The sequence below is a fragment of the Zeus faber genome (assembly GCF_960531495.2).
Source record: "Zeus faber genome assembly, chromosome: 16".
Lineage (NCBI taxonomy): Eukaryota > Metazoa > Chordata > Actinopteri > Zeiformes > Zeidae > Zeus > Zeus faber.
The window spans coordinates 9,839,932-9,864,934 of NC_137202.1; the positions used below are offsets into that span (position 1 = coordinate 9,839,932).

Below are 25,003 nucleotides of genomic sequence, written 5' to 3' on the forward strand. Positions count from 1 at the left end.
GGTATATATAATTATGGTTATGTATATTTTTTGTTATTCCCTCGGAGAGCCATTCGATATGCTCCTTGGTTGTTTTTTGGGTCTCTGACAAGCTTGTTTTAAATTTAGTTTTTACTAAATTTACTTTACTTCTGTTATCTCTTTTACCCAATTGTTATACTGTTCATCCTGCATTTTTATATGTGCGGCGAAAAGGGCCTCCCCTAGTTTTACTATAGTCCTTTCTCTACATTTATATACAGTATGTGATACCGACAGGAACATCGATCGATTCATACATTTCGACTTGCAAGACAACTGGTTTAAATATAAATGGGTACATCAACATGGAAAGAGCCAATCCCTGTGCTGATGCAGAGCTGTGTGTAAAGCCCACAGCCACAGCAAGGAATGAGCATCCGGGTGACGGAAGGTAATCTTGTCACTCAGGGGAATGAAGGGTATGATAAAAGGTGGAGCATGTCACCACATAACATCACACTATACTGTACATCTTAGGAGCAGTGATGTAATCAAAGCCACAACCTGAACATCCAGCACGGCACCAGCATCTCTTCACGGACCTCTTAAGGCTATTCTGCTTAGAGCTGTCACAGTTATTACAGAATTGATTGAAATTATATGGACGGACTGCAATCATTTGCCAAAATCAATAATATTTCCATCCAAATTCCAGATTTGAAATTACAATGTCAATTAGCTTTCCTTGCCTTCCTATATCGTTTGAGCTGAGGCAAATCAACCGCATGGCTGAATTCCTCAGTTTCAATTTTAGATGCAAAATAAATTGCATTTCTTCACGAGGTGTTTGTGTATTACTACGCTGTTATATGCTTAAACTAGGAAAATGGCATTTAATTAAAAATAAAGAACATTTAATCGCCATTATTTGTATGACAAGCTTCAATTATTTCATTAAAAGTGAGCATCAATTAACTTAACGTACCTATATAATTTATATTCTTTATATTATATGTACATTTTTCCTGTGTTATTTTTTTTGCATAGTTCCTCTCCTTTGTATCCTGACATACAGTATGGCAAATATGTATTTATCTACGGTTCTGCTTGTGTGTATAGCCCCTTTCCCATATGGAATCATGAACATTGCTGGATAAAAATTATCCAGCAAAGGCAGTAGGTAGTCATTCACACATAGCCTTCTTTACAGAAAAGTTCTGTATGGAGTCAATTCCGACACAGATGACTGTTACGGATACATCACGTAATGCTCACGAGAGACTAGGGAACAGAATCATTTTTTTAGACCAGCGCTTCCCTCCCCGTCTCTCCGCCCCGTGGACTCATTCCTCCGCTGACTGAGAAGGGACAGAGTCCTCGTCCCCGGAGACAATAACAAATTAAATCGGTGTGATCGTTTTCAACCTGTCCTACACGCTCTGCCTCCGGAGAAGGGACGTTCTCCACCCGTTCTTCCTCTCCCTGTCCACTCGTTGCCTCCGGCTCCACATGAAGCCTTGTGCCAGATGTCCCCACACTGCACCTCTAACACTAAAAGACACGCCCAGGGTCTGAGTGGCATTTTTAAGAAGAAAAGGAATACAATTTAAGAATTTAAGAAGAAGATATATTTTTATATGTATATTTGTATGAAATAAACTTTTGTAAAAACCCACAATTTGTGCTTTATTTGGATTTGGCCCCACCTCTACTTTACGGAAATGTTACTGCTTCCATTCCCACATACTTCGACTCGCAGCCGTACTGGCAATTTTCTGGAAATTATACTATTTCGAGAGTGGGGAGATTTACGGAACAACTTTCACGGAATATTGACACCGGCTCCCATTCCTACATGAGGCCAATATGGAACATTACCGGTAGATATACAGCTTTCAGTGCAAGTGGGGCTTATGTAATTGAGTATGTACACATCCATCTTCACAATACGAACACCACTGACACAACATTAGATAACAATTTCACTTCACCGACTGCACATTTATGAAAAATGAGAAGTGGGAGAGGGCGTGTCCCGAAAATGGCCGTGATTTCACAGTCCCCACTCAACGAAGGGTAGTTGGCGGGGATTGGATTGGTTGGTGGGGTTTTTTTTGTTTATTTTGACATAGATGGCAACTAAAATTATTGATCTACATCTGCTTCCTGAATGACTGATGTGCTGATCTCAATTAGTAGTTGACGATGAGCTATCAGTGATGTCAATTTCATCACATTTGTAAAAAAGCGTCAATTACGCACCTTTTAGTATTTTTAGAGCTTTTTGTGGGTAATCACCGGGTGTCATGACATTTCACTGCATATATGTATGGCCGTATGTCTATGTATGTGACAAACAACCTCTTGAATCTTGAATATTATGACTAGGATTGATGTAATTGATTGGAGAACAGTCTTGTATTTCAGTTCACAGCTGAAAATGTTCTTGTGTACAGAAAAAAGATGAATGGAGGAAGATTTGGTTTGGCAAATCCTATTGCCAAGATGACAAATGTGAGAAAAAAAACCAATCCGGTGATGGATGAGAGCAGCCTGAGAATAAGACTCCAGATTGATTTCTCTTCAGAAATCTGGGAGACGTTTCTTAATTTGTGTAAATTATTCATTTCAGAGCTATGTACTGCATTAGACCAAGTCTTGATTCCGTGTTTTAATCACTGCTGTGCAAATTTACATTTCATGCCTGTTATCACCTTCAGAGGAAAACATTACAAGAAAAAAAATGACAACATTTTTCTCTTGGCAAATTTATCTCTGGCTTTGGGGAAACACAAGCTAGGACGATCCGTCTTAAAGTATGACAAATTAAGGTCAACGGGGAACAGGAACAAGGAACAGGATAATTTAAAAAAGTTAATCTCTGCTGAAGTGGGAAGTGCTGCAACATGGAGATCAACTACCTACTGAAAACAAACTGATAAACTTTGAATAATGGACAAATGTTAATATTTTATTATGCATATATTTATATTTTGCATATCTTTTATGTATATATTTATAATTAGTTTATATTGAGAAATTAGACAATCAGATCATGTCTTATATACAGTATGAAGACATTGACGATAGATATGAATTTGTCAAACTTCAAAATAAATTATCCTAGCTTGTTTCCTCAAAACCAGAGAGAAATTTTCTGTCCATGTTTTCGTTTCATCAGCTCCGAACTGGCAAGAGGTAAAGTAGAGGTAGAGTAGACTCCCTTGTCCCTCTCTCCTAGAGGAACAACAGATATATTTCCTTTTTTTCCCCCCAGTTCAGGGATTTCATGTGAGACTGAGGTTATTGTGAATTCCCTTGGTCATTATATTTGTCAAATATACTTCAACACAATTTTGATGACAGAAAAGAAGAAAAAAGCTGCTTGGTGCAACAGAAACAAAAAGACGAGGTACAGACGTGGACACATTTGTTGGTACCCTTACACCTCATTGAAACAATGCTTCATTCCCCCTGAAAAGTGATGAAAAAGCAATTTTCTCATGTGTACCTGCATGCCTTTGGTATGTTATAGAGTAAAGCAAAGAAACTGTGAAAAGATAAATTATTGCTAAAGAGATCAGTTATATTCTAAAATGGTCTGGACAGATTTGTTGGTACCCCATAGAACAGATTACAAATAATTGGATTGTAGTGATATTTCAAACTAACTGTTTTCTTTAATTGGTATCACACACGTCTTCAATCTTATATTGAGTCATTCAACCTAATTAAATGGAGAAAAGTAGTCACTCTGATGTTTGGTATCATCGTGTGCACCACACTGAGCATGGACCAGAGAAAGCAAAGGAGAAAGTTGTCTGAGGAGATCCGATCAAGCATGTTAAAGGTAAAGGCCATAAGACCATCTCCAAGCAGCTTGATGTTCCTGTGACTACAGTTGCAAATATAATTAAGAAGTTTAAGGTCCGTGGGACTGTAGCCAACCTGCCTGGACGCGGCCGCAAATGGAAAATCGACCTCAGATTGAACAGAAGAATAGTGTGAAGAAGAAGTAGAAAAAGAGGCAAGGACAACTTCCAAAGAGGTACAAGTTGAAATCCAAGGTTACGGTACATAAGTGTCAGATCAGACCATCCGTCGCTTTTTGAATGACAGTGGGCTCCATGGAAGAAGACCCAGGAAGACTCCACTTTTGAAAGAAAAAACACAAAAAAGCCAGCCTGGAATTTGATAAAATGCATATTGACAAGCCACAATGCTTCTGGGAGCTTGTCCTTTGGACAGCTGAGTCAAACCTGGAGCTTTTTGGCAAGTTACATCAGCTCTATCTACAGAGACGAAAAAAATTAAGCTTTCAAAGAAAGAACACCAAACCTAGTGTGAAACATGGAGGAGGCTAAGTTATGTTTTGGGGCTGCTTTGCTGTGTCTGGCACGGGTGCCTTGAATCTGTGCAGGCACAATGAAATCTCAAGACTATCAAGGAATTCTGGAGCGAAATGTACTGCCCAGTGTCAGAAAGCTCTGTCTCAGTCGCAGGTCATGGTCCTCAAACAGGATAATGACCCAAAACACACAGCTAAAAGCGCCCAAGAATGGATAAGAACAAAACATTGGACTATTCTGGAGTGGCCTTCGATGAGCCTTGATCTGAATCCTATCAAACATCTATGGAAAGAGCTAAAACATGGAGTCTGGAGAAGGCGCCCTTCAAACCTGAGACAGCTGGAGCAGTTTGCTCAGGAAGAGTGGGCCAAACTACTGGTTGACAGGTACAGAAGTCTCATTGAGAGCTACAGAAATCGCTCGATTGCAGTGATTGACTCTAAAAGATTGTGCAACAAAATATTAGGTTAAAGGTCCCATCAGTTTTGTCTATGCCATTTTAATTTGTTTTATTATGTAAAATCTTCTGTTGAATCAAAAATCAAAAGCAAAGTCTGATTTCTATTAAATATGGAATAAACAATGATGGATGCCGATTACTTTTGTGAGTTTCCAGTTATTTCAGTGAAGGTTGTGGGTTATTCTTTTTTCGTTGAAGGGTACCAACAAATTTGTCCAGGCCATTTTAGAGTAGTAACTGATCTCTTTAGCAATAATTTATCTTTTTTCAGTTTCTTTGCTTTACTCTGACATACCAAAGGCATGCAGATATATGTGAGAAAATTGCTTTTAATTTCATCACTTTTCAGGAGGAATGAAGCATTGTTTCAATGAGCTTTAAGGGCACTAACACATTTGTCCACATCTATACACTTAAGAAGTAGAACTTTCAGACCAAAAAGACGTGTTCAAAACAAGATAAGAACAAATTGACGCAGTGATCTGGGTTCTAGCGGTGTTCTCTACACAAGCCAGAGAGGCGAACTTCGTCTTTCTCTTGTGCTTAGAGCTTCCCTTGTCGCGATAAGTCCAAATGCCGTTGGCGTCATGGCAGGGGACGGACTTCAACCTCCCTTTCCGGGTCATTCAACCTCCTCCTGTTCCCGTGTCAGCAAGCTTGTTTTTTCTTGAGCTGTAACATTTGGAGCATGTTTTTATATATACCATCTCTACTCAAATATAAATTGGTAATCAAATAAAAACGGTAAACAAGGCTAAATCTGAGTCAGTGTGTGTGTGTTTTTCATCTCCAGCGCTGCGCTGCACTCCAAGTGCATCGCGCATCCTGTGTGGTTCCGGTGCTGGTTTTGCTGTGTTTTTATTATACATCTACTGTTTAGAACAAGGGGCGTTCTGCCTTGGATCGGGACAGTGGATTGCGTAATGGAGAGAGTGCGATCTCTGATCCACTCTGCGTCCCCTGTCTCCGAACAAAAAAAACAATGCCAGTTTATTTTAGATGCATTTATTTTGAGGAGCAAAACTCTGCAGTGCTTCTTTCACCACAGAGTTCTTATTGAGTAGCCTGCTGACGGTGTTCTGGGACATGTTCTCCGGTGGTTCTAACATCATTTGTTCTTGTGTCTTTTTAAGTGTATCTCCACCTTAAAGATGAAAGCCCTTTTATACAGGCAAATACAAACAAATATGTGAGCCACAGCAGATTTTAGGTACTTTTGGTGCCGTTTCACTTTTTTCCAGGTAATTTGAAATGGAACCAGAGCTTCAAAACGAGGTGTCACTTGTGCAAATCAAGCAAATGATTGTTGTTAATGGCGAGGGTGCGACAAACTGTGTTTCTGAGATAATCACCCTCAAAGTTTTCCCTACACTTGGCTTCATTTAGCCAGCTCCCAGAATGCAAATGGCTTGGAGGACTGACAGAGGCACATGGCTACTTGCCACATGGCCACTTGACACCCTGCTGAATGGGGAAGTTGGACACAGACATCACTGAGCAAATATTATTTGCTCAGTGATGTCTGTGACCAGCATGAACTCACTGCCATTGCGTGTATTGGTTTTGCATGTGTCGTGTGCCCTCAGGGTCTCCACGTAGCGGAGAAATTTGTGTACTTCCTCGCATTCACAGAAAAAGACAGCAATCAGCATTGAAGCTACTTTTCTGGTTCTTAGTCACATTCTGGAGGCACAACATCCTAAAAAAACACCTTAAAAATGCTCCACTACAATGTAAAGGTACACCTTAAAGGTGTAGTGTGTAGAATAAACTGAACAGTCTTGGCAGAAATGGAATATAATATTCAGAAGTATGTCTGAAATTGGTGTATAATCCCAATGTATGGAAAAGAGAATCGTGTTTTTGTCACCTTGGAATGAGCCATTTTTAGCTACATGGGCGAGGGTACACTTCACAGACACCGTCATGTTGCAATGCTTGGTTTCTACAATAGTCCAGAACAGACAAACCAAACACTGGCTCTAGAGGGGGCCTTTCACGGTTTTCACCGAGACATCGTCTCTTACATAAAGGCCGCCGTGTTGCAACGCCATGGGGAGAGGCATTCAGTTGGTTGTGATCTACAACCTCACCGCTAGCAGCCACTAAATTCTACACACTGCACCTTTATTGAAGAGGTACTCAACATCGGAGGCCAAAGGGGACACCTTTAAACCACAATAGTTGTAAAGGGCATCAACCTATTTGACCAGTTTTATCATACTGCCGTTTAACGTACTGCACGTCATGCTAGTCATTTCGAATGTATTCCAAAGCATCGCGGAATATTAAAAAATATTCTCAATTTCAACTGAAAAAGTTTTGTGGGTAAATAGTTTGTCTTGCTTAACTTTTTTTTTTTTATATATCCCAATGCATCATGGAGTATGAAAAAAAAAAAGCTCTAAAACCTCCACTGCTACAGCTATACCCTAAACCCTTCACAGTTCCATCTGAAACCCAGCACTGCTACACCTCAAACCCAACACCCTAAACTACCTTCCCATACTGCTACAGCCTATGAAGTGGTGTCACATAAAAGAAAGCTGCCTGTGTTCATCTTGAAAAGTCACAGTAAATCGGCTTAAGAGGGCTGGTGAGGTCCCTGTTATGAACACACAAATTCACACAGCCAGCTGCTATCAGCTGAGCCATGGCCAGGTTGTTATTTCTGAAAAGCTTCATCTTAATGGATTGTGAAGGATGTCTACTGCTTCGAGGTGTCGCATTGACAACTGTAAAGTTTTGGGAATGAGATGACAAGTTACCAAAGAAACTCCAGAACTTAAATCTCAATTATAGGAATGAATTATAAATTACGGTGAACTCAATCCATGTTCCAGTTAATGCAGCAGATGCGGTTCACTTTGTGTTAGTTTGTTCCTACATTTTGTGTTCACATGTGGTAAAAACCCCAGACTGCTTGACCTCATTAGGAAACTGTGTGGCTTATTATTGCACAGATTGCATTTAAAAGCCTAGTTGAAGGTGTCTTGGTTTGGTTCAGTATTTTCAGCAGTGCAAGTAACTTAACTACAGGCAGTAAGTTTGAGGGGGAAACTCCACCCACATATTTTTATGAGGAAAGCAGGACACATTATTCATCCCTTTACCACACAGTTCATGTGGCTCTCCAGAGAGCAAAACTAGGGGATGCCAAGAGCCACTAATAGGTTCTTCACTCATTTCCATTCCAGTTTCCAGGCTGTTTCTGTCATTATTTAGCCGGTCGCTAGATAACATTGTTGACTATGTTAAAATAAAGCAATAGACCGCTGGCAGTGTACATAACTGAACACAAAAATGCAGTGGAAAAACTCCACTAAATCCAAGTTTACTGGGCTGAGTCCTGCACAGCACAGATCTGGGTGGTGGAGAGGAGATGCAACAATCTATATAAAGGGTATTTTTTCCCCCCAATGGATATATTTTTGTTTGATACTTCCATTTTTTTTGAAAGTTCCAGGAGCAAAAAAGCTAAGATGCTAAGGAGGTGGAAAAGGGAGTTCAAGAAAGCCAAACCAAACACTTCTCACCTTGTCCATCTCTGTGCTCTTCCTCTTGCGTGCGGAGCGGGTGATTTTGACGGTGACAGTGTTCTCCTCGCCCTGCCGCCGCAGTGCCATGCGGTTAGGTTGCAGCGGGCTGAAGGAGATCTCCAGCTCTGGCTTCGGGAAGCGGCTTGCCCTGCCGCCGTTCCCTGTTGAGATCTCCGAAGATTCCAGGACGGACGGATAGCTGGCGGAGCCCTGGGAGAAAAGCCACACACAGCACTGATGTTAGGAGAGCGCTTTAAGCTACGATAAGATAAATCTTTATTAGTCCCACAATGGGAAAATTTGCACAGTTACAGCAGCAAAAAGTGACAGCAGAAAATTGAGAGCATAAATAAAGAGTTGTTGTAACCAAAAGTAAGTAAGAATCAAGGTAAGCACTATAAACAATATAAAATATCTAAAAATATAAACCTAAGAAACAACATAAATAGGAATCAGAGTATTTAACATATTTAGACAAATTGCACATCAGGGATTGCACTTTTTTATTTTTGATAAAAAATTGCACTTGGGATTTTTCACAGTTGTGTATGTGTGGTCTACTGGGTGCACTGTTGGTTATACAGTCTGACAGCCGCAGGAAGGAAGGACCTGCAATAGCCCTCCTTCACACACTTTGGGTGAAGCAGCCTATTGCTGAAGGAGCTCTCTCCAGTGCCGTCAGAGTCTCATGCATGGGGTGGGATTCATCCTCCATCATGAATGACAGTTTAGCCATCATCCTCCTTTCTCCCACCACCTGCACCGGGTGCATGGGGCCCCCCAGGACAGAGCTGGCCTTCTTGATCAATTTATCAAGTCCCTTCCTGTCAGTTGTCGTGATGCTGTTGCCCCAGCAGACCACTCCATAAAAGATGGCTGATGCCACCACAGTGTCGAAGAAGGTCCTCAGGAGAGCCCCCTGCACTCCAAAGGACGTAAGTCTTCTGAGCAGATTCTGAGTCTGCTCTGACCCTTCTTGTATAGTGCATGTGTGTGATGAGTCCAGTCCAGTTCATTGTTCAGGTGAACACCCAGGTACTTGTTAGAGTCCACTATCTCAATATCCATTACCTGGATGTTTACCGGAGTGTGGGGGGGGGGGATGTCTGCATCTGTGCAAATCCACGACCAGGAGATTGATCAGTGCTGGAGGCGGTTCTGCTGGCATCAGTCTATAAAATCCAGGGTGAGTTCTCTGTACTCCCTGTCGTCCTCATCAGTGATGAGGACGACGATTGCAGAGTCATCAGAGAACTTTTGCAGTGTGCGCACTCGTGCATTGCACTGCTGCCTCACAGCAAGAAGGTCCTGGGTTCGATTCCCGCCTGGGGCGCTGTTGGCACCATGCTCTGGCGGGTTATCTCCCAAATAGGAGCCTTTCTGTGTGGAGTTTGCATGTTCTCCCCGTGCTCACATGGGGTTTCCTCCACCTCACGTCAGTAAGGATTGAGAAATCAAAGAACATGATCCTCACGGTGCTCCCAGGCTTCTCCAGGTGAGAGAGAGCTCCATGTAACAGGACGATAACGGCGTCGATGTTTGTACATTTGTGCCATATGAATCTATTCTACACCTGAAATTAACTTAATTGCACGTGAGAAGGGATTGTCAGACAGCTCTTCACTCACAATCACAAGGTGTCTGTAGGTATCAGAGAGTTAAATTGAATGCTTTAAGAACCTTTTAAGACAAACTGTAATGAAATAAAGACTGATTTTGAACAAATCATCTCTCTGTTATTCAACTTAGTATAGCAGATGCATATAAAAGTAAATACTATATAATTGGTACGGGGCAGAGTGAAGTATGAGGTAAATTATAACTACAGGATTCTATGAACTGTTATTGTAACAGTTTCCTTCAAGTCAGATAGCAAGGTAAGTGATTAAGAACTGGAATAACCCGAATCTACAATTTAGTTAGTAAATTAAATAAAAAAGAGAATAACGCAACAAAATGCTTACGTTGTAAATGAAACCCCTTTATTTTTACAATTGAATGACTTTAAAGGCTTAATATTACTAAAACTTAATTGCCAGACATTTTAAGGAACTCCGGGCACCCTGCAATACCTAGATACTGATTGGACATGCACTATGATCCTTTTTTTGTGATTTTGCAGTGAATATTGCAATGTATCAAAAACTTCTCTTTCTCATGTAAGTAAAGTGCAAAGTTTTGCTGCGCTTTCTGTTGAAACCGTGCAGACTAATGTAGAGTCTCGCCAGCTCTTCTGGATATTGAAGAGTGAACTCACCTGACTGCTGATGGAGCATCTGGCCTCCATCTTGCATGCAGACTTCATGTTCCCAGGCCTAGCAAGGGGTTTCCCATTGGCCAATACAGGGCTCTCATCAGGCAGAGTCTGTGCCACGAGCCAAGGTTTAAGGTTAATTACTAGGTGAAAAGCATGTACCGTCTCATGACAACACAAAGTCAATGCTCTGCTATGGGAAACAATTAAGCAATTATTATTTAAATTCCACCAATTTTAATGAGGGTGATTATTTTATTAGAATCTTCATAATCAAAATTGCTATAATAAGATTAAGAAATCTGAAGTTTGTCTACTTCTCTTGGAAATGTTTTCTGGGTGAGCATAATCTATTTACACATCTATTTACTCAATGTCCCTATTGGACACTGGGACTACAATACTATAGTATTGCAGCGCATACAGTAATAAGCATAGTAAAGCACAGCATCGAGCATTTAGTGTCATTGTAAATATTTCTTGCATGTGCTCTGAAAACATTGATGAACAAAGTGCCAAAGTAAGTTTCAAAATTTGAAACTATGTTTAGATAACTTCTGAAGAGGGTTTGCCATCACTCTTCGACCATAATATTTTAAAGTAATTTTATGGTTTAAAAGATTAACATTTATGAGCCGAATGAATGCAAAAATAATCAACCCAACAATAAAATAAATAAATAAATAAATAAATAAATAAAAGGCCTAGTGTCAGCCCTGCTTAGTTAGGCTGAAAAAAATGGAGCTCATGTTAAATCTCCAATATAATCCCATTACAACATGAAGAATCCCACCTGTGTGCCACACACGGCAGTGGCTTTTCTGGCAGTGGGGCCCCGGGTGGTGGAGGTCTGAAGCTGCTCCTTCAGACAGATGATTTGGGCGTCCCTCTGAGACAAGGCAGCCTGCAGATCCTTCACTGAGACACTTTCGTTCTGAAACCCACATCAGGGATTGAGGGTTACGCGAGCATGTTCACCACGCAGGACCTTTCCTCCATAGTAAATCAATTGCGATCACGGGAATGAGAATCACCCGAAAGTCAGTGTAACACAGAAATCAAATTCCCCATTTTGTTTTACTCAATACGTTAAATAAAGACAGGACGAAAATCAAATGATTGTTCAGACAGCCTCTATTGGATAAAAATTCCACGGTGCCGGTGTAATGTGCTGTCCGGGATGAAGGCAATTCCAGGTTTTTTCGTCAAAGGGACGGATGATTACAGAAACCACTGCAGAGTGCACAGTCAGCATACATGTGCTCCAAATCTTCCAGTGTTTATAAAGGATGATTCAGCCAATCAGATGGGCTGAGCTGGGTATATAATATAATGTTTAAACTCATCATGTAATTTATAGCAGTGCTGAGGGAACAGTTGAATTGAGGAATTTTGTTGTGTATATTTACAGTTTTTCGTACAAATCTTTGCCCTGTATATTGAATTTCATTTTCAAGCCTCAATACTTTTACAAAATGTATAACCCAGCGCTGGCTCCTTCCCACGGTGATGCACCTGCACGGGATCAGGCCAATCGGTGCCATATGGTGGGGGCAAGCTTTTATATGTGGTTGGCTTTCTTTCAGTGAGGAGGTGCTTGGTGCAGGAGACGTGTCCCAAGGACCCAAACTCTAATTATTCCCACATTGCTTTATATTCAGGTGTGGCCAGCGAGCCATCTTGTTTATCGGATAAAGACCCCGCCTGATTCTCTCTGCCACAAGTTTCTGTGTCTCCCTCCTTAACCCATGTATTTGATTAGCACATTTCATACACAACAGCAATTTGTCAAAGTGCTTTACATAACACATGAAACGCATCAGTAGAAAGACGTGTCGAGCCCTGATATAGAGCTCATGGTTGATTGATGTTGCATGATACCGTCACATTAGCATGTGACGTTTCTTATTGATGTGGTTTAGACAAAGTGGAACCCAATTGTATGGTAGAGAGGTCAAAATTATTTCACAATCGCACGATGGCAAGCAGGTTGCTTTTTGCAAATTCGCTAGATTTCAATTGATTGGAGGAAAAAAATCCCAGAATGCTGCTCTGTGTCAGTAAAACATGACTGGGAGAATAGCCAGTTAGCATAACGGTGGCTTCAACCTTTCTAATTCACTTTTGATATGCTGACTGTGGCCAATCCTTATAGGTCAGCGGTCTGGGCAAGTTTTCAGCGGCACAGCGCCAGTGCAATGTAGTTTCACAACCCAGGTGGCTGATTGAACACAAAACCAATCAAAAAGAGGAAAGGGGGGGGGGACTTTATTCATGGGAAATTCAGGTGTCCCCAGAATGGTCTCCTACACAAACCCCTCCAAAGAAAGGACAGAAAATGTTCAACTTGACTTCTTAATATTTTGGCAGCATTCGCACTGACAATGTTCCTCTGAGACAACAAACCCGACACATTTGTTTTGATCCCAGGACGTGACAGATGATGCCAATCTACTCATGTGGAAATTTTTCGGAGTCTCCGGGACCAGAGTGTAAAGGAAGTATATAACTAAGGGGATATGTAAATCCTGCGTGAATTACAACATTAGCATGAATGCCAAAGTATGTGTGTGTGCACGGGTATTGCTACCAAGGGCAAAAGACTTTGATAACCCCCACCTTCTACAGCGTACTAATTGGATCCTCAGCTAGCTGAGGTTAATTCATGAAGTCATCCATCACTGAGTTCAAGAGTATACTGCTGCACAAAATAAACTCCTTCAGTTGGAACACAGAGGTTAAACAAAGAGGAATTGGACGGGGGTGAACTTGAGCTTCCTGAACCAAGGCCAGGCAGTCTGTATGTATCAAAGAGTTAAGTGTAATCATTTGAAGATAATTGTATGTACTTTTCAAGGATTTCTATTAAGATAAGTGCGAAAGTTAAGTATAAAGTTGGTTGGGTTAATCGAGAACAGGCAAGTGCAGCAGATAAGAAAAGTGTGTACTGCGCTATGTTTTTATCTGAATTTTGGTTTATTTTCATCAAATAAATTGTAATACTTACACCCCTCAGCAGTTTTAGTATTGTTTTTACAACAGCAGCTTGTTTTATAGTTGGGTACAATTACAGTAATGCAAGAGTACTTCTACTTGAGTTCGTTTTCAGTACTCTTACCACCACTGGGTCTCAGCGCGATGCAACACTGACCCCTAGTGGCCATATGGTGTTTGTTTGATGCAACACTGACCTCTAGTGGTGGCTTGGTTTTGGCAGAACGCAGCTCCTGGATCAGTTTTTCTTTCTCTGCATTGCTGAAGATCAATTTCTGCAGCTGAACCTCCAGAGCAGAAACCAGAGTGTCTCTCTCCTGCCTCCATTTCTCCATGGTCCGCTGCTTCTCGTCCAGCTCGGTCGACAGAGTGTCCTGTAGGGTCAGGATTTAGTTCAGTAGATGCAGACACTCTCTCCATCCGTGCTTGAGTTTCCCTGTCTCTGTTACACAAATGTACACACTGGAAATAATTCCAGATAATGTAGCAGCACTTCAGCCACAGAATGGAAACCAGCAATTGTACAATCTCTCTCATCCACCTATTAGGGCCTCCTTACTTCTATCACAAATTTTCGGACATTTCCATTTGTGGGATTAAAACTTTTGAGACGGAAAATGGGACAAAGGTCTTTGAGACTGCAGACAATAGCATTGCATTTCATTCCTAAGTTATTAAATTTGTGATTTTAATATGTTCAAAACTAAAGTAACCACTAAAAAAAGATATACACAAAATGGGAGGACAAACTACATTTGTCCAACACTGGACATTATTAAATCAATTGTTTTGTCACCAAAAGGGTTCAACTTGACCTTTGACTCCTGCCAGCAATAGATTGTGGGTAAAGGGAGTTGAAAACATGTCCTAGTACCATTTGGGTCTGCTGCCTTGCCCGACGTTCTCTGTCCTCGGCAAACTTCTTCATCTCGTGGTTCCTCTTCTCCTCCGACTCCTTGGCCTGACCAATCAGGATCAACTTCTCATCCAGCCACTTCCTGCGGTCCGTCTGATGCTTCTCAGTGCAGAGCTTCACACACGCAAACACACACAGACCCCGATCAACCTCAAACCATGTGACGAGGCAGTTTTAGTTCAGGTTAGTGAAAAAGGTTGCTTTCTATTCGGGTAGATATTTGGGAATAACGGCTACTTGGGACTTCCTCAAAACAGTTGGAAATGGAGCACATCTCCTAGTTACGTTGCTTGATTTGATTTCCAAGGCAACAGATGGTTTCTTGGACAGCTTAGTATCTCCTCTAAGGCCATGCAGGCCTTGTGAAGCACATGGCCCTTTAATCCGGTTGTTTTTGTGGAGCGGCGCACGGGCTCAAGAGCCGACCAGGAGCCCATTCCCAGCATCAGGGGCGCGAGAGTCGGAGATTCCTCCTGTACCCCAATTAAAAAAAACCTTTGTCCTTATTCTTTATCGTTTTGGCCAGCGAGCCCTTAAGATCAAGAGTATAAATAAACGCACGCCAAGCGGCACTGAACTCCTCCTCCTTCCTCCTCACCTACACCTGTGTATTCCTCTCCTCTCTTTGCGGCTAGCCTTCTAACTTTTGGCCGAGAGCCAAAGAGCAGCGGCACCCGTCAACGTAACATTCCGTTCCCTGCGATCATGACTTAGAGCCCACGGAAATAATATATCGGGGTCCAATCCACTTCGGTGGGAAGCACTGAACTTTATTACCTTCAAGCTCTCCTGAGCCTCGGCGGCCTCCTGTTTGGCCACTTTGAGCTCGTCTGATTGGCTGGACGCCGGAGAGGCTGTGTCTTGGTGCTGTAACTTCCCTTTGAGCCTCTCCACCTCTGTAAAGGAACCAGGTCAGGCGTTCCGCATTTCATTTAAAGTGGGTTTTTTTTAAAGATGTTGTTCCGAGTATATAATTCCAAAACGTTTAAATTAAAAAAGATTTTAAGAGACACAACAGATCATAGAACAAGGCAGTAGACGGACTCGTTTACCTGCGGTCAGCTGCTGCACCAAAGTCAGTTTCTGGTCCAGAATTTGTTCCATCTGCTGCTGCGTTTCCTCCTGTTCTGACAGAGCTGAACGCATCTGATCCAATACACACTGCATCGCCTCCGAATCTGCCACACACACACACACACACACACACACACACACACACACACACACACACACACACACACACACACACACACACACACACACACACACACACACACACACACACACACACACACACACACACACACACACACACCAAAAAAAACTGTTTTCAATCATCACAGTGAAGTCAGTACTCACTCAAGGGCATTTACCTGGAGTCCTTTTGGGTGGCCTTTCTGACAAAGCACAACATTCTCAGCCTTTTTCATATCAAGGAACCGCAATTTAACACACATTAGGCCACGGACCACAGTTGATAAGATGTTGTCTTTGGGAGCCCAACATGAGAAGATTTTTTATTGTTAGATATGATTGAGTGTCTTTACTACAGCTGGAGAGATATCAGTGAAACTACAATCAAAACATTTATTTTTGTACATTCTCTAATTGTGCTGCCGTCTTGTAAATTAAACAATCATTACATTTAAATATTAACATTTAAAGTTGAAGACCACTGCATTAGAACACAAATTTCCTGTATTAGAGACATCGAACATGCTTCAAAGTGTCAGAAAGCAGAAAATTAAGTTGTTTTTATTTCATATTTGATATGTTTGATGTGTAAAATCTAATTTATATTTGATTTTTGTAGTGGGGAAATTCTTACACTAACTCAGCCTGGCATGGAGGCTTCCTTGAAATACACAATAAAACAGATCCATATGTGCAGAATGAACTTTGTATTCTTACCTTGGCTGGCCTTATGGAGTTGGAGTGTCTGCTCACTCTTAGAGTGTGACGAATGTTCCTGGATCAGAGGATGAAAGAGAGCAGAGTCAGCGCAGTGACACTGAGTGCAACTAAGAAAGGCACGTTGCTGAATGACTATCTATATAAACACCAACACTAAAAGAACACACGCCTATATGCCGCCTGATGCTAAAAGACCCATATCTTTTGCCATGACTAATCCATCATGCATTTCGACCTCTCATTTTGTCTCTCCATTTGAAAAAATAAGTGATTAAGTAAACAAAAGATAGAAATGTACAAAAAAACATTTACATACAGCCAATCAGATCAAGGCATCACATTAGGAAGCCCCGCCCACCCACTGAGATGAGCGTGAAAGTTGAACCTTCTCAATCCTCACCTGTAGATGGCTGGTGACGCGCGCACACACACACACACACACACACACACACACACACACACACACACACACACACACACACACACACACACACACACACACACACACACACACACACACACACACACACACACACACACACACACACACACCACGGCTGTACAAAGTGCGAATAAAACACTGCTGACCGTTCACTTTCCATGTTCATGTAGTGTGGAGAACATCATGAAGCCTAAGCCTATCACGGCTTAAAGAAACCAGATTCATGCCGAGGGAAAGCCGCAAAGTGGCCAAATCTGACCGGAACACGCGACCCTAGATCGAACCGGGCGTGACTTACGGTTTTGAGTTGCTGGATAGTTCTGTCTCGAATCGCCAGGTCTGCGTGCAGCTGTTTCCTGGATTTCTCCAAGTCACACAGCTTCTGTTTCAGCGTCTTCTCCTCCTGCCTCATGGCTGAGATCTAAGAATAAATAAGGTGAGCAGACGGATTAAAGACCACGTTGTATATGGGAAGTGAGGAGAGGTTAGGATCAGAGAGGGCCGCGGCGGCTCCTTCACCTCGTTGTGGACTTGTTGGATTTGTTTCTTGGAGTCAGACAGTTTCTCTCGGAGGTCTGACGTGTCGTCGTCTTTCCTCTGGAGGTCCAGGCTGATGCTTCTGAGGCGGTCAGAGTCTAGCTTGGCTGCCTCTTTCAGCCTGGGACAGGGAAGTGAGAGCAGAGATCAGACTTTGCTACGCTCTGTACTGAAGTGTGCAAAACCTCACCGGAGAAAAAATAAAAAATAAATTAAAAAAAATCCTCGTATATGTAAACGTACCTGGCGAAAAAGAAAAAACAATTCTGACCAAAGCTTCACTGTAGCTTGATAATAGAGCGGTTTTCAACTCTGGTCCTTGAGACTCAAAATACCGCTGCCTTTCTATCCCATCGAGGGCTTCTACCAGGTCTGATGCAACTGCTAGAATGGAAGAAAGCGGTGCTTGGGGTCCACCTCTTGAGAACCGCAAGCAAATATCTAATTTAAAGAAGCCACAGAGGGCAACACTTCTTCCTGTATGGCTTTGCCTGAGCACGGCGTTCAGTCCATCCAGAAAATCTGGATTTCGTGGATACAATAATTAATGCAAATTCAATTGTTTATGTGATATGCAAAATGCATATTGTCATAGGAACTGATTACACACGACTTTCTTCATTCGTAAATAAAATCAGACACTTTTATTGCGAAAACAAAGAAATCGAAAATAAAACCGCATAATACTTTGCATCTCAAGTTTTGAGAAAAGCTGCTACAAAATGAGGCACTGTCAGTCGTACGAATGACAAAAACTAGCGGAGGCAGTGAGTGATTTTAACTACCTGTTGATTTCCAGCTCCTTCTTCTCCAGCTCTGCGTCCTTCTGAGCGATGGCCTCCTCGGCTACAGCCAGCAGCTCCCTGCGTCGCTCCACCTCTCTGCAGCGAGCCTCCTGCACCTCCTGCCGCTCCTCGTCCTCCCGGCGTTCCTGCGCCTCCCGCACGCTCTTCTGCAGAGAAGAAACCTTTGCTTCCTTTTCTGCTAGCTTCTTCTCCATCTCTGCGTCCTTTTCGGCTAGTTTCCTCTCCATCTCTTTGTCCTTTTCTGCTAGCTTCCTCTCCATCTCTTCGTCCTTTTCTGCTAGCTTCCTCTCCATCTCATCGTCCTTTTCTGCTGGCTTCCTCTCCATCTCGCTGTCCTTTTCTTTCAGCAGTGATGTTAGCTGGCTGCTAGTTTCTTCCTTCTCTGCATCCTGGGAACGCTGACTCTGCTCTTCCACGCTGTGGATCTTCGCCCCGAGGCGCTCAACTTCCGCCCGGAGGTCAGAGTGCAGCCTCTCGGCGTTGTCCTGGGCTTTGGATCTGGCCTCCTGCAGTTCAGCTCTGAGCTCTTCTGAGATCTGCTCCTGCCGGGAGACATTGCGTTTGAAGTCATCGAGCTGCCGGTCGGATGTCGCCCGGCATTCGCAAAGTTTGAGTTGAAGCTCGTCCAGCTGCTGCTGTGATGTCCCCGCCTGTTCCTTCAGCTGCCGCTGTAGTTCCTCCAGCTGCTGGTCCGAGGTCAGCGTCTGCTTCGCTAGGTCCTCTCTCAGCTGTTCGGAAGCCTGTTCCTGCCGTTTCAGATCTGCCCTCAGCTCTTCCAGCATCTGCTGAGACGTTTCTTCTCGCTTCCTCAGCTCTTCAAGCTGTTCTTTGGCCAGTGCCAATTCCAGCTCTTGATCGAGCCCCCGCTTCCTCTCCTCATCCTCCTCAGACAGGCATCTCTTGAGCTCAGACATCTCCTTTTTCACATGGTCGCACTCTCTCTTAACTTCCGACGATTTCTCCAGTTCCTGTTTTAGGTCCTGGACTTCCCCCGTGAGCTTGAGGATCTGTGTGCTCTCCTGGATCGGGCCAATCCAACAAAATGCGTGAATTATGACCTCATAAATTCAAATATGTGTTACTGTTACTGACATGCAGGCAAAATGACCCAAGTGGTCTCAAACTGAAATGACCCGGGGGCCACTTGCATGGTTGTCTTCTTCGTGAGGGGCCATGTTGAACTTCAAGGGAAAACATTAGTGAATTGCCACGTAATCCTGTAAGAAATAGCTCTGATACCGTTTTACACCAAAATTAGCGTGAAAAAAAATGCTTTTTTTTTTTTTTTTTTTATGTGGGTAAATCCGCTAAAAATAGGCGATTGAGTATGTTTTATTTTCCTGGTGTTGCGATCAAGGCCAGGAATGTGCTGGAACAAGGGCGTGTCACTTTTCCAGTGATTGAGAAGGAGGAAAGAAACAGTAGGAAGCAGAATGGCCTGGTCCTTCGGGAGCGTGGTCCCGCATGCGGGAAAAAAGCCAATAACTTCTGATTTTGGACTCCAAATCAGATATGAAACGATCGAATTATGCGCGGATATTCCTGTCTATTTACGCACCACTGTCCGGAAACAGGGCGAAAATGATCGTGTCCACCTGGGTGTTACGTTTCCATCGCTGCCAATCGAAACTGATAGGAGCGGATTAATACCTGTGACTACTGCAGAGTGATTTGTCCCGGGAATTAATCCCAGTTGTAACCTTTCCCACTAAAGACAAAAGCCAGATGTTCCCGGGTTTTTGGTGCAGGGTATTATGATCCATTTAATTTGATTTTATATTTTGAAACCATTAAGTATATTTGTGTGGATTAATTAAGCATTGTGATTTGAAAAAAATAATTTGCGGGCCAGATTTATCAACATATTATCACCATGCGGCCTTGGGCCGGATGTGGCCCCTGGACCTGTAGTTTGAGACGACTGGTTAAAGTGGTACCGCACCTCTCTCTGCACGGCTTCCAGCCTGCCGGCCAGCTCTCTGGCCTCCTGTTTCCTCAGTGTGCTCTCCTCAACCAGCTTGCTCATCTCCTTCCTCACCTCCTCCAGAGCACGCTCTACCTCCTGCCTGGCACGCTTCTCCTCCTCCAGATAGGCCGAGGCCTCCTCTTTTCCAATCGTCTGGTACTGTAAAGCAGCTAGTGCCTCCTCTCTTGCTCGCTGCTCCTCCTTCAGTGCTGCCAGCACCTCCTGGTTAAAAGGCCAGTATAAATGATGTATAAAATGTCAATATAGGTACTCCTCACTGAGCGACCTTCCTGTTTAACAACAGTTTGGACCTATCGCCAACTCTTTGACGAGTCTGTATTGTACGCTGTGTACAATACCGCGGAGTCTCAGAGTCAAGCATCTCATTGCGCATCACCCTTTATACAATATATACACCATATAAATTACATATACTATATATATATATTCAGACTATATATTCTATAAACACCATATAGACTATATATACCCTTTATACACTATATACACACCATATACATCTCATCTCTGTTCTCAGTCTCGTTCCCATCTGTCAGTATTCACTACACTAGCGTTCACAATGGCTACGCCCCCTTACCCTCAAATAATAGGGGGTCCTCGCTTATCGACCAATTTACTTAACGACCTGGTTGTAGGAACGGAACCCGGTCGTTAAGTGAGGAGCACCTGTATATCGATAGAACTGTATCGTGAAGATAGAATGGACTGCAATTTGGATTGCAATAGAACCAAATCATAAGATCCAGCCCACTAGCCGTCTCTACGGCCGCGCTCCCTCATCCCATTCGTCCCAATGTTTCAGGGCATAATCAAGCACCTTGTGAGCTCGCTGCTCCTGCTCCAGGCCTTCCACGGCCTCATCTCGGGCTCGAGCAGCTTCGCCCACAGCCAGCATCAGCTCCTGCAGCTTCTGGGCCTCGCAAAATTCCTTCTCCTCCTCATCACCGCCTCCAAGATTATCTGACGGGGCATGTCGAACCACAAGAGGTCAAAGGTCAGGATGGAATCATTGGAAGCTGCTTAACACTTAACACTTCCTCCTCTCATTTGCCATTTCGCAACAGCACACCTTGAGCACAGCCTTCATGCACCATAGATATCACATCGCGATCTGATCGGTTACTTAAGATGAGGTTATTAATACCCAGAGTAATTCAAAAATATTTTTCCACAAATCCCAGACATTCTTTGTTGTCCAAACCAGTCTCTTCTCTATCAGGTTACTCTACTTTCTGATCATAAGGCCAGGGGACGCTTGCTCCGATTTTACAACAAACTGAATTGTATATTAAAGCAATCCAATCAACACACCAACACGGAAAGTATCAGTACAATCTTTATTTTTGGCTTTTGTGATGCACATTTTTCTTTGGACCAAATGAAGAAGCATAAGATGGAACATCGAAAAGTCGAATTCAAGTAATATTTATTCACATAGCAACTGGGGATGTAAAAATGATAAAAGCAGAAGAGACAAGAGGCTGTGCTCGTGTTGGTGGTTGGTGACTTGGGAACAAGGTCATAATTAAAATTAAAAACACATTTTACATTTTGCTTCTGCAAATGCAGGTTGTAACATCCCTGCCCTGGTCATGCAACACTGTCGTATTACGAAAGACAGAAAATAGGTTTAAAGCCCCAAATATTCTTCTTTGACTGGATTTAAAGATTATTTTTCTCTAAATGTCAATCACCACCAAAATAAATTAACTTCAACTAAAACTTGAAGCCACATTTAGGTGGCTTGACTTCTTTTTCTTACCTGGTTGATCAACAGTATTGAAAAAGTATTTTGCAAAGGCAAATAAAATTGTAATATAACAAATTATAATTTCCCTGAAATATTCCAGGCCCGGAACAGAAAGCATGTTGTTGGAAGAGTCTGGTCATTTCCTGACAGCGGACAGCCTCCGTCTGGAGCGCAGGTAAGCGCGGTTTCTGGCGGCCGGCATTCTCTCGCCGATTTCCCTTTGTTTCAGTTTGTTCACGACCAATCCTGTACCTTTCTTGGCAGGGGGCTGTCCCTCCGGTTCTGAGGGAGCGTCGCCCAGCCGCTTGCGGGACTTGGCCGGCTCCTCGGTTCCCTTGCCGCAGGTACAGCTGGCCTGAAGACGGAGGACCTCCTCCCGTTTCGCCTTCTGCCTCGCAGACAAATGGGAGGAAGTGAGGTTTAGGTTCGGCCTTGGAGAATCTTTTATGATCTAGTGTCACTGTCATTTTACACAATATCCACCATCCATTATTTCAATTTGTGACTCAATTTCAGACGCCTAAGAACTATACTTTTTTTGGGGACATTAGCCATTTTGCGCTTAAATTGAACACCAACATAGTTACAAATTAATTGAAATACTGAATCTATGTATTTCTCATTCAATATTTTTGTCATGCAAAAGAAATACATATATGGACATATTAGCCAGCGTTTAAAAATCCTGGTGTAAACACTGATGGGTTGCTGATTCTTAAAGTTCCCAGAGGCCTGTAATCTGGCATTTGGGGACTGTTTCCCACGAGGACTACTCGTTCTTACATCCTTGGTGACTTCTTCTAGCTGACAGTCGATTGTGGTTTGCAGCCTGGAGATCATCTCGTCCTTCTGCTGACAAATGTCCATCAGCCCAGATAACTTCTGCTCATGAGACTCTAGAGTCTACAACACAAAACAAACGTATCTTAATATCAGATGGCTATCAGACGATAAAGAAATAAATATTTGAATAAATGAATGCAACTGGTACCTTTCTGGTCAGTTCCAGGTCCTTGATGGATTGTGCAAGCTCTGTTTGAGTCATATGTTCAGAGACAAATGCGTAAAGATACACCAGCGAGCAGACGGGTAGATGCAAACATACAACAGAGCAGCCATCTTCATCTTAAGTTGTTATTATATTTGAGAGTCTCTCCTTAAATGCACGTATAGGTTTCAATTGTTTAAACTACTGCTAGGGGACTCCACTTCATCTCAAAGTAGTGTTTCTGTTGTGAGTTAATCAGGCTTTGCCGATGGAACATAAATGTGTGCTTCTATGTCACAGAAGCACGGAGGCATCGGTTTTACAAACTAGACAAATTAATTTGGCCAGACATTTCAAAGCATTTCCGCCTTCCATCATCTTTGAAACTATAATTTTGGAAGATTAAAAAAAAAAAAAAAAAGGCCCTGATTCATGAGTTTCATATATTATATTTGCAATTGATTATCTATGAGAACAAAATAAAATCAAGTAGTTTTCAGTGGGAGACATTTAATGGAGGGGTGTTTTTTTTTACCGTTTGTTTTTTCAGCGAGCAGCTCCTCGGCTTTCCTCTGCCGCTCTGCAGCGTCACGGTTGCCTGGCTCATCAGTACCCAGGCAGCTGTGGGCTGCCTCAGCCACCTCCTTGATGCCCGCCAGGTCAGTGGATACCGACTCGATTAACTTGTGCAGGTTCAGAGATTTATCCTGCAGGAAAGATGGAAGAAGGGCCAAGACAATGCATGGATGATCAGCTCAGGCTCCTCCGAGAGTCCTGTATATACGTGTGTGTCTGTCTATCTATCTATCTATATTTATCCGTACACACCTCAGAAGGTGTCTTTAAACAAGGCAATGTAGAAATGCTGACCACATGATGGAAGGAATAACAGTGATTGGACAGTCACACGCCACAGTTTCTGCATGAGCTGATCAGTTTCACGGTTCTGACCGATCCAAAAAACCGGGACCACAGCGGCGCTGGTACGACCACACAGGCAATAAGTTTCACCATCGAAACTGTGATCTGCTGGTGCAGACTTACGGTAGCTTGCTCCTGTTGGTTGGGTGCGAGGCTGGCCATTCTGCTGACCATGTTCTTGAAGATGGCCAGTCTGTTCTCAGCTCGCTGCTCGAGGAGCTCCTTCTCCCTGGCCAGACGCTCACTAGACCACACGGTGAAAAGGTCTTTAGAAGCAGAACATTCAAATCGTCAATGACAATTGCGGTTGCCAGGTCGCCCCGGGCAACCATATTTGGGCCATTCACAACAATCTTGTGAAGGTCTGGTTGCCCCAATGTCAACCACTTTTTGTATGTGAAAAGAAAATGAGCATGGTTTACCTAGAAAAAAAATTATTGTGGCACAATAAAACAGGGATTATAATATACATGACCATTACCACTCAATAGAGAATTTGTCAACTATTTAAATACCAGCAACCAGCTCAATTTTTTTTTTTTTTACAAATCGTCACTTATATTCAATAAGACTCAAGTAATGAAGTGAGTGACACAAGTGAGCAGGGTTGATCTTGTGTGGCAGGAAATATTTGTAAAACTGAGCTGACATTGAAAGAGCGTCAGACTCCCTGTGATAACGACGGATTCTTACTTGTAATCTGTCTGCATGTCAGAGAAGAGCTGGGAGAACTCCTTGCAGACCTCTTCTCGAACTCTAGCCTCAATCAGAATGTTCTCCGCTTGCTCCTTCTTCAGCTGCACCTTGAGCTGTTCCACCAGTGCCATGTGCCGCTGAAAAGGGGAACACAGTTATGCAATACATTCCAATTCATTTTATTTCCCAGATACTGGCACAAGACCAAACCAAAAAAAAGACAAAAAAAAAAAAAAAAGAATGTACATTTTTTTCCATGTTGAAATTAGAATGTCAATCATTGACTAAACTATTTATTCTATGTACCTAAAATTTAAAGACTTTTAAGCCCTAATATTTGTAAACCTGAGATTTTAATGTGATGTTTAACCGGTGTAATTAACAGTGAACACAGTGCTTGTAAATCAAATTCATATTTTAAAGGCGGACTGTATTAGGTTTTGTATTTATCTGTAATATAGCACAGTGTTAACAATGTTAGTTATAACA

General features: G+C 42.6%; 1 protein-coding gene across 1 annotated transcript in view; it reads right to left on the minus strand.

Annotated features, from left to right (window-relative positions):
• The window catches only part of kif20ba (kinesin family member 20Ba), a gene marked incomplete at its 5' end in the record, with an annotated part of 55,667 nt that overhangs the window by 15,528 nt on the left and 15,136 nt on the right, over positions 1-25,003 (minus strand). Inside the window, 19 exons of the mRNA XM_080017059.1 lie at positions 8,307-8,519; positions 10,567-10,674; positions 11,357-11,497; positions 13,755-13,931; positions 14,432-14,587; positions 15,251-15,369; positions 15,526-15,651; positions 16,385-16,442; positions 17,128-17,250; positions 17,349-17,487; positions 18,152-19,191; positions 20,211-20,360; positions 20,977-21,119; positions 22,162-22,297; positions 22,693-22,812; positions 22,901-22,941; positions 23,433-23,604; positions 23,942-24,062; positions 24,512-24,651. Coding sequence (XP_079873185.1) covers positions 8,307-8,519; positions 10,567-10,674; positions 11,357-11,497; positions 13,755-13,931; positions 14,432-14,587; positions 15,251-15,369; positions 15,526-15,651; positions 16,385-16,442; positions 17,128-17,250; positions 17,349-17,487; positions 18,152-19,191; positions 20,211-20,360; positions 20,977-21,119; positions 22,162-22,297; positions 22,693-22,812; positions 22,901-22,941; positions 23,433-23,604; positions 23,942-24,062; positions 24,512-24,651 — 3,423 coding nt within the window. The remainder of the gene's footprint in view (positions 1-8,306; positions 8,520-10,566; positions 10,675-11,356; positions 11,498-13,754; positions 13,932-14,431; positions 14,588-15,250; positions 15,370-15,525; positions 15,652-16,384; positions 16,443-17,127; positions 17,251-17,348; positions 17,488-18,151; positions 19,192-20,210; positions 20,361-20,976; positions 21,120-22,161; positions 22,298-22,692; positions 22,813-22,900; positions 22,942-23,432; positions 23,605-23,941; positions 24,063-24,511; positions 24,652-25,003) is intronic.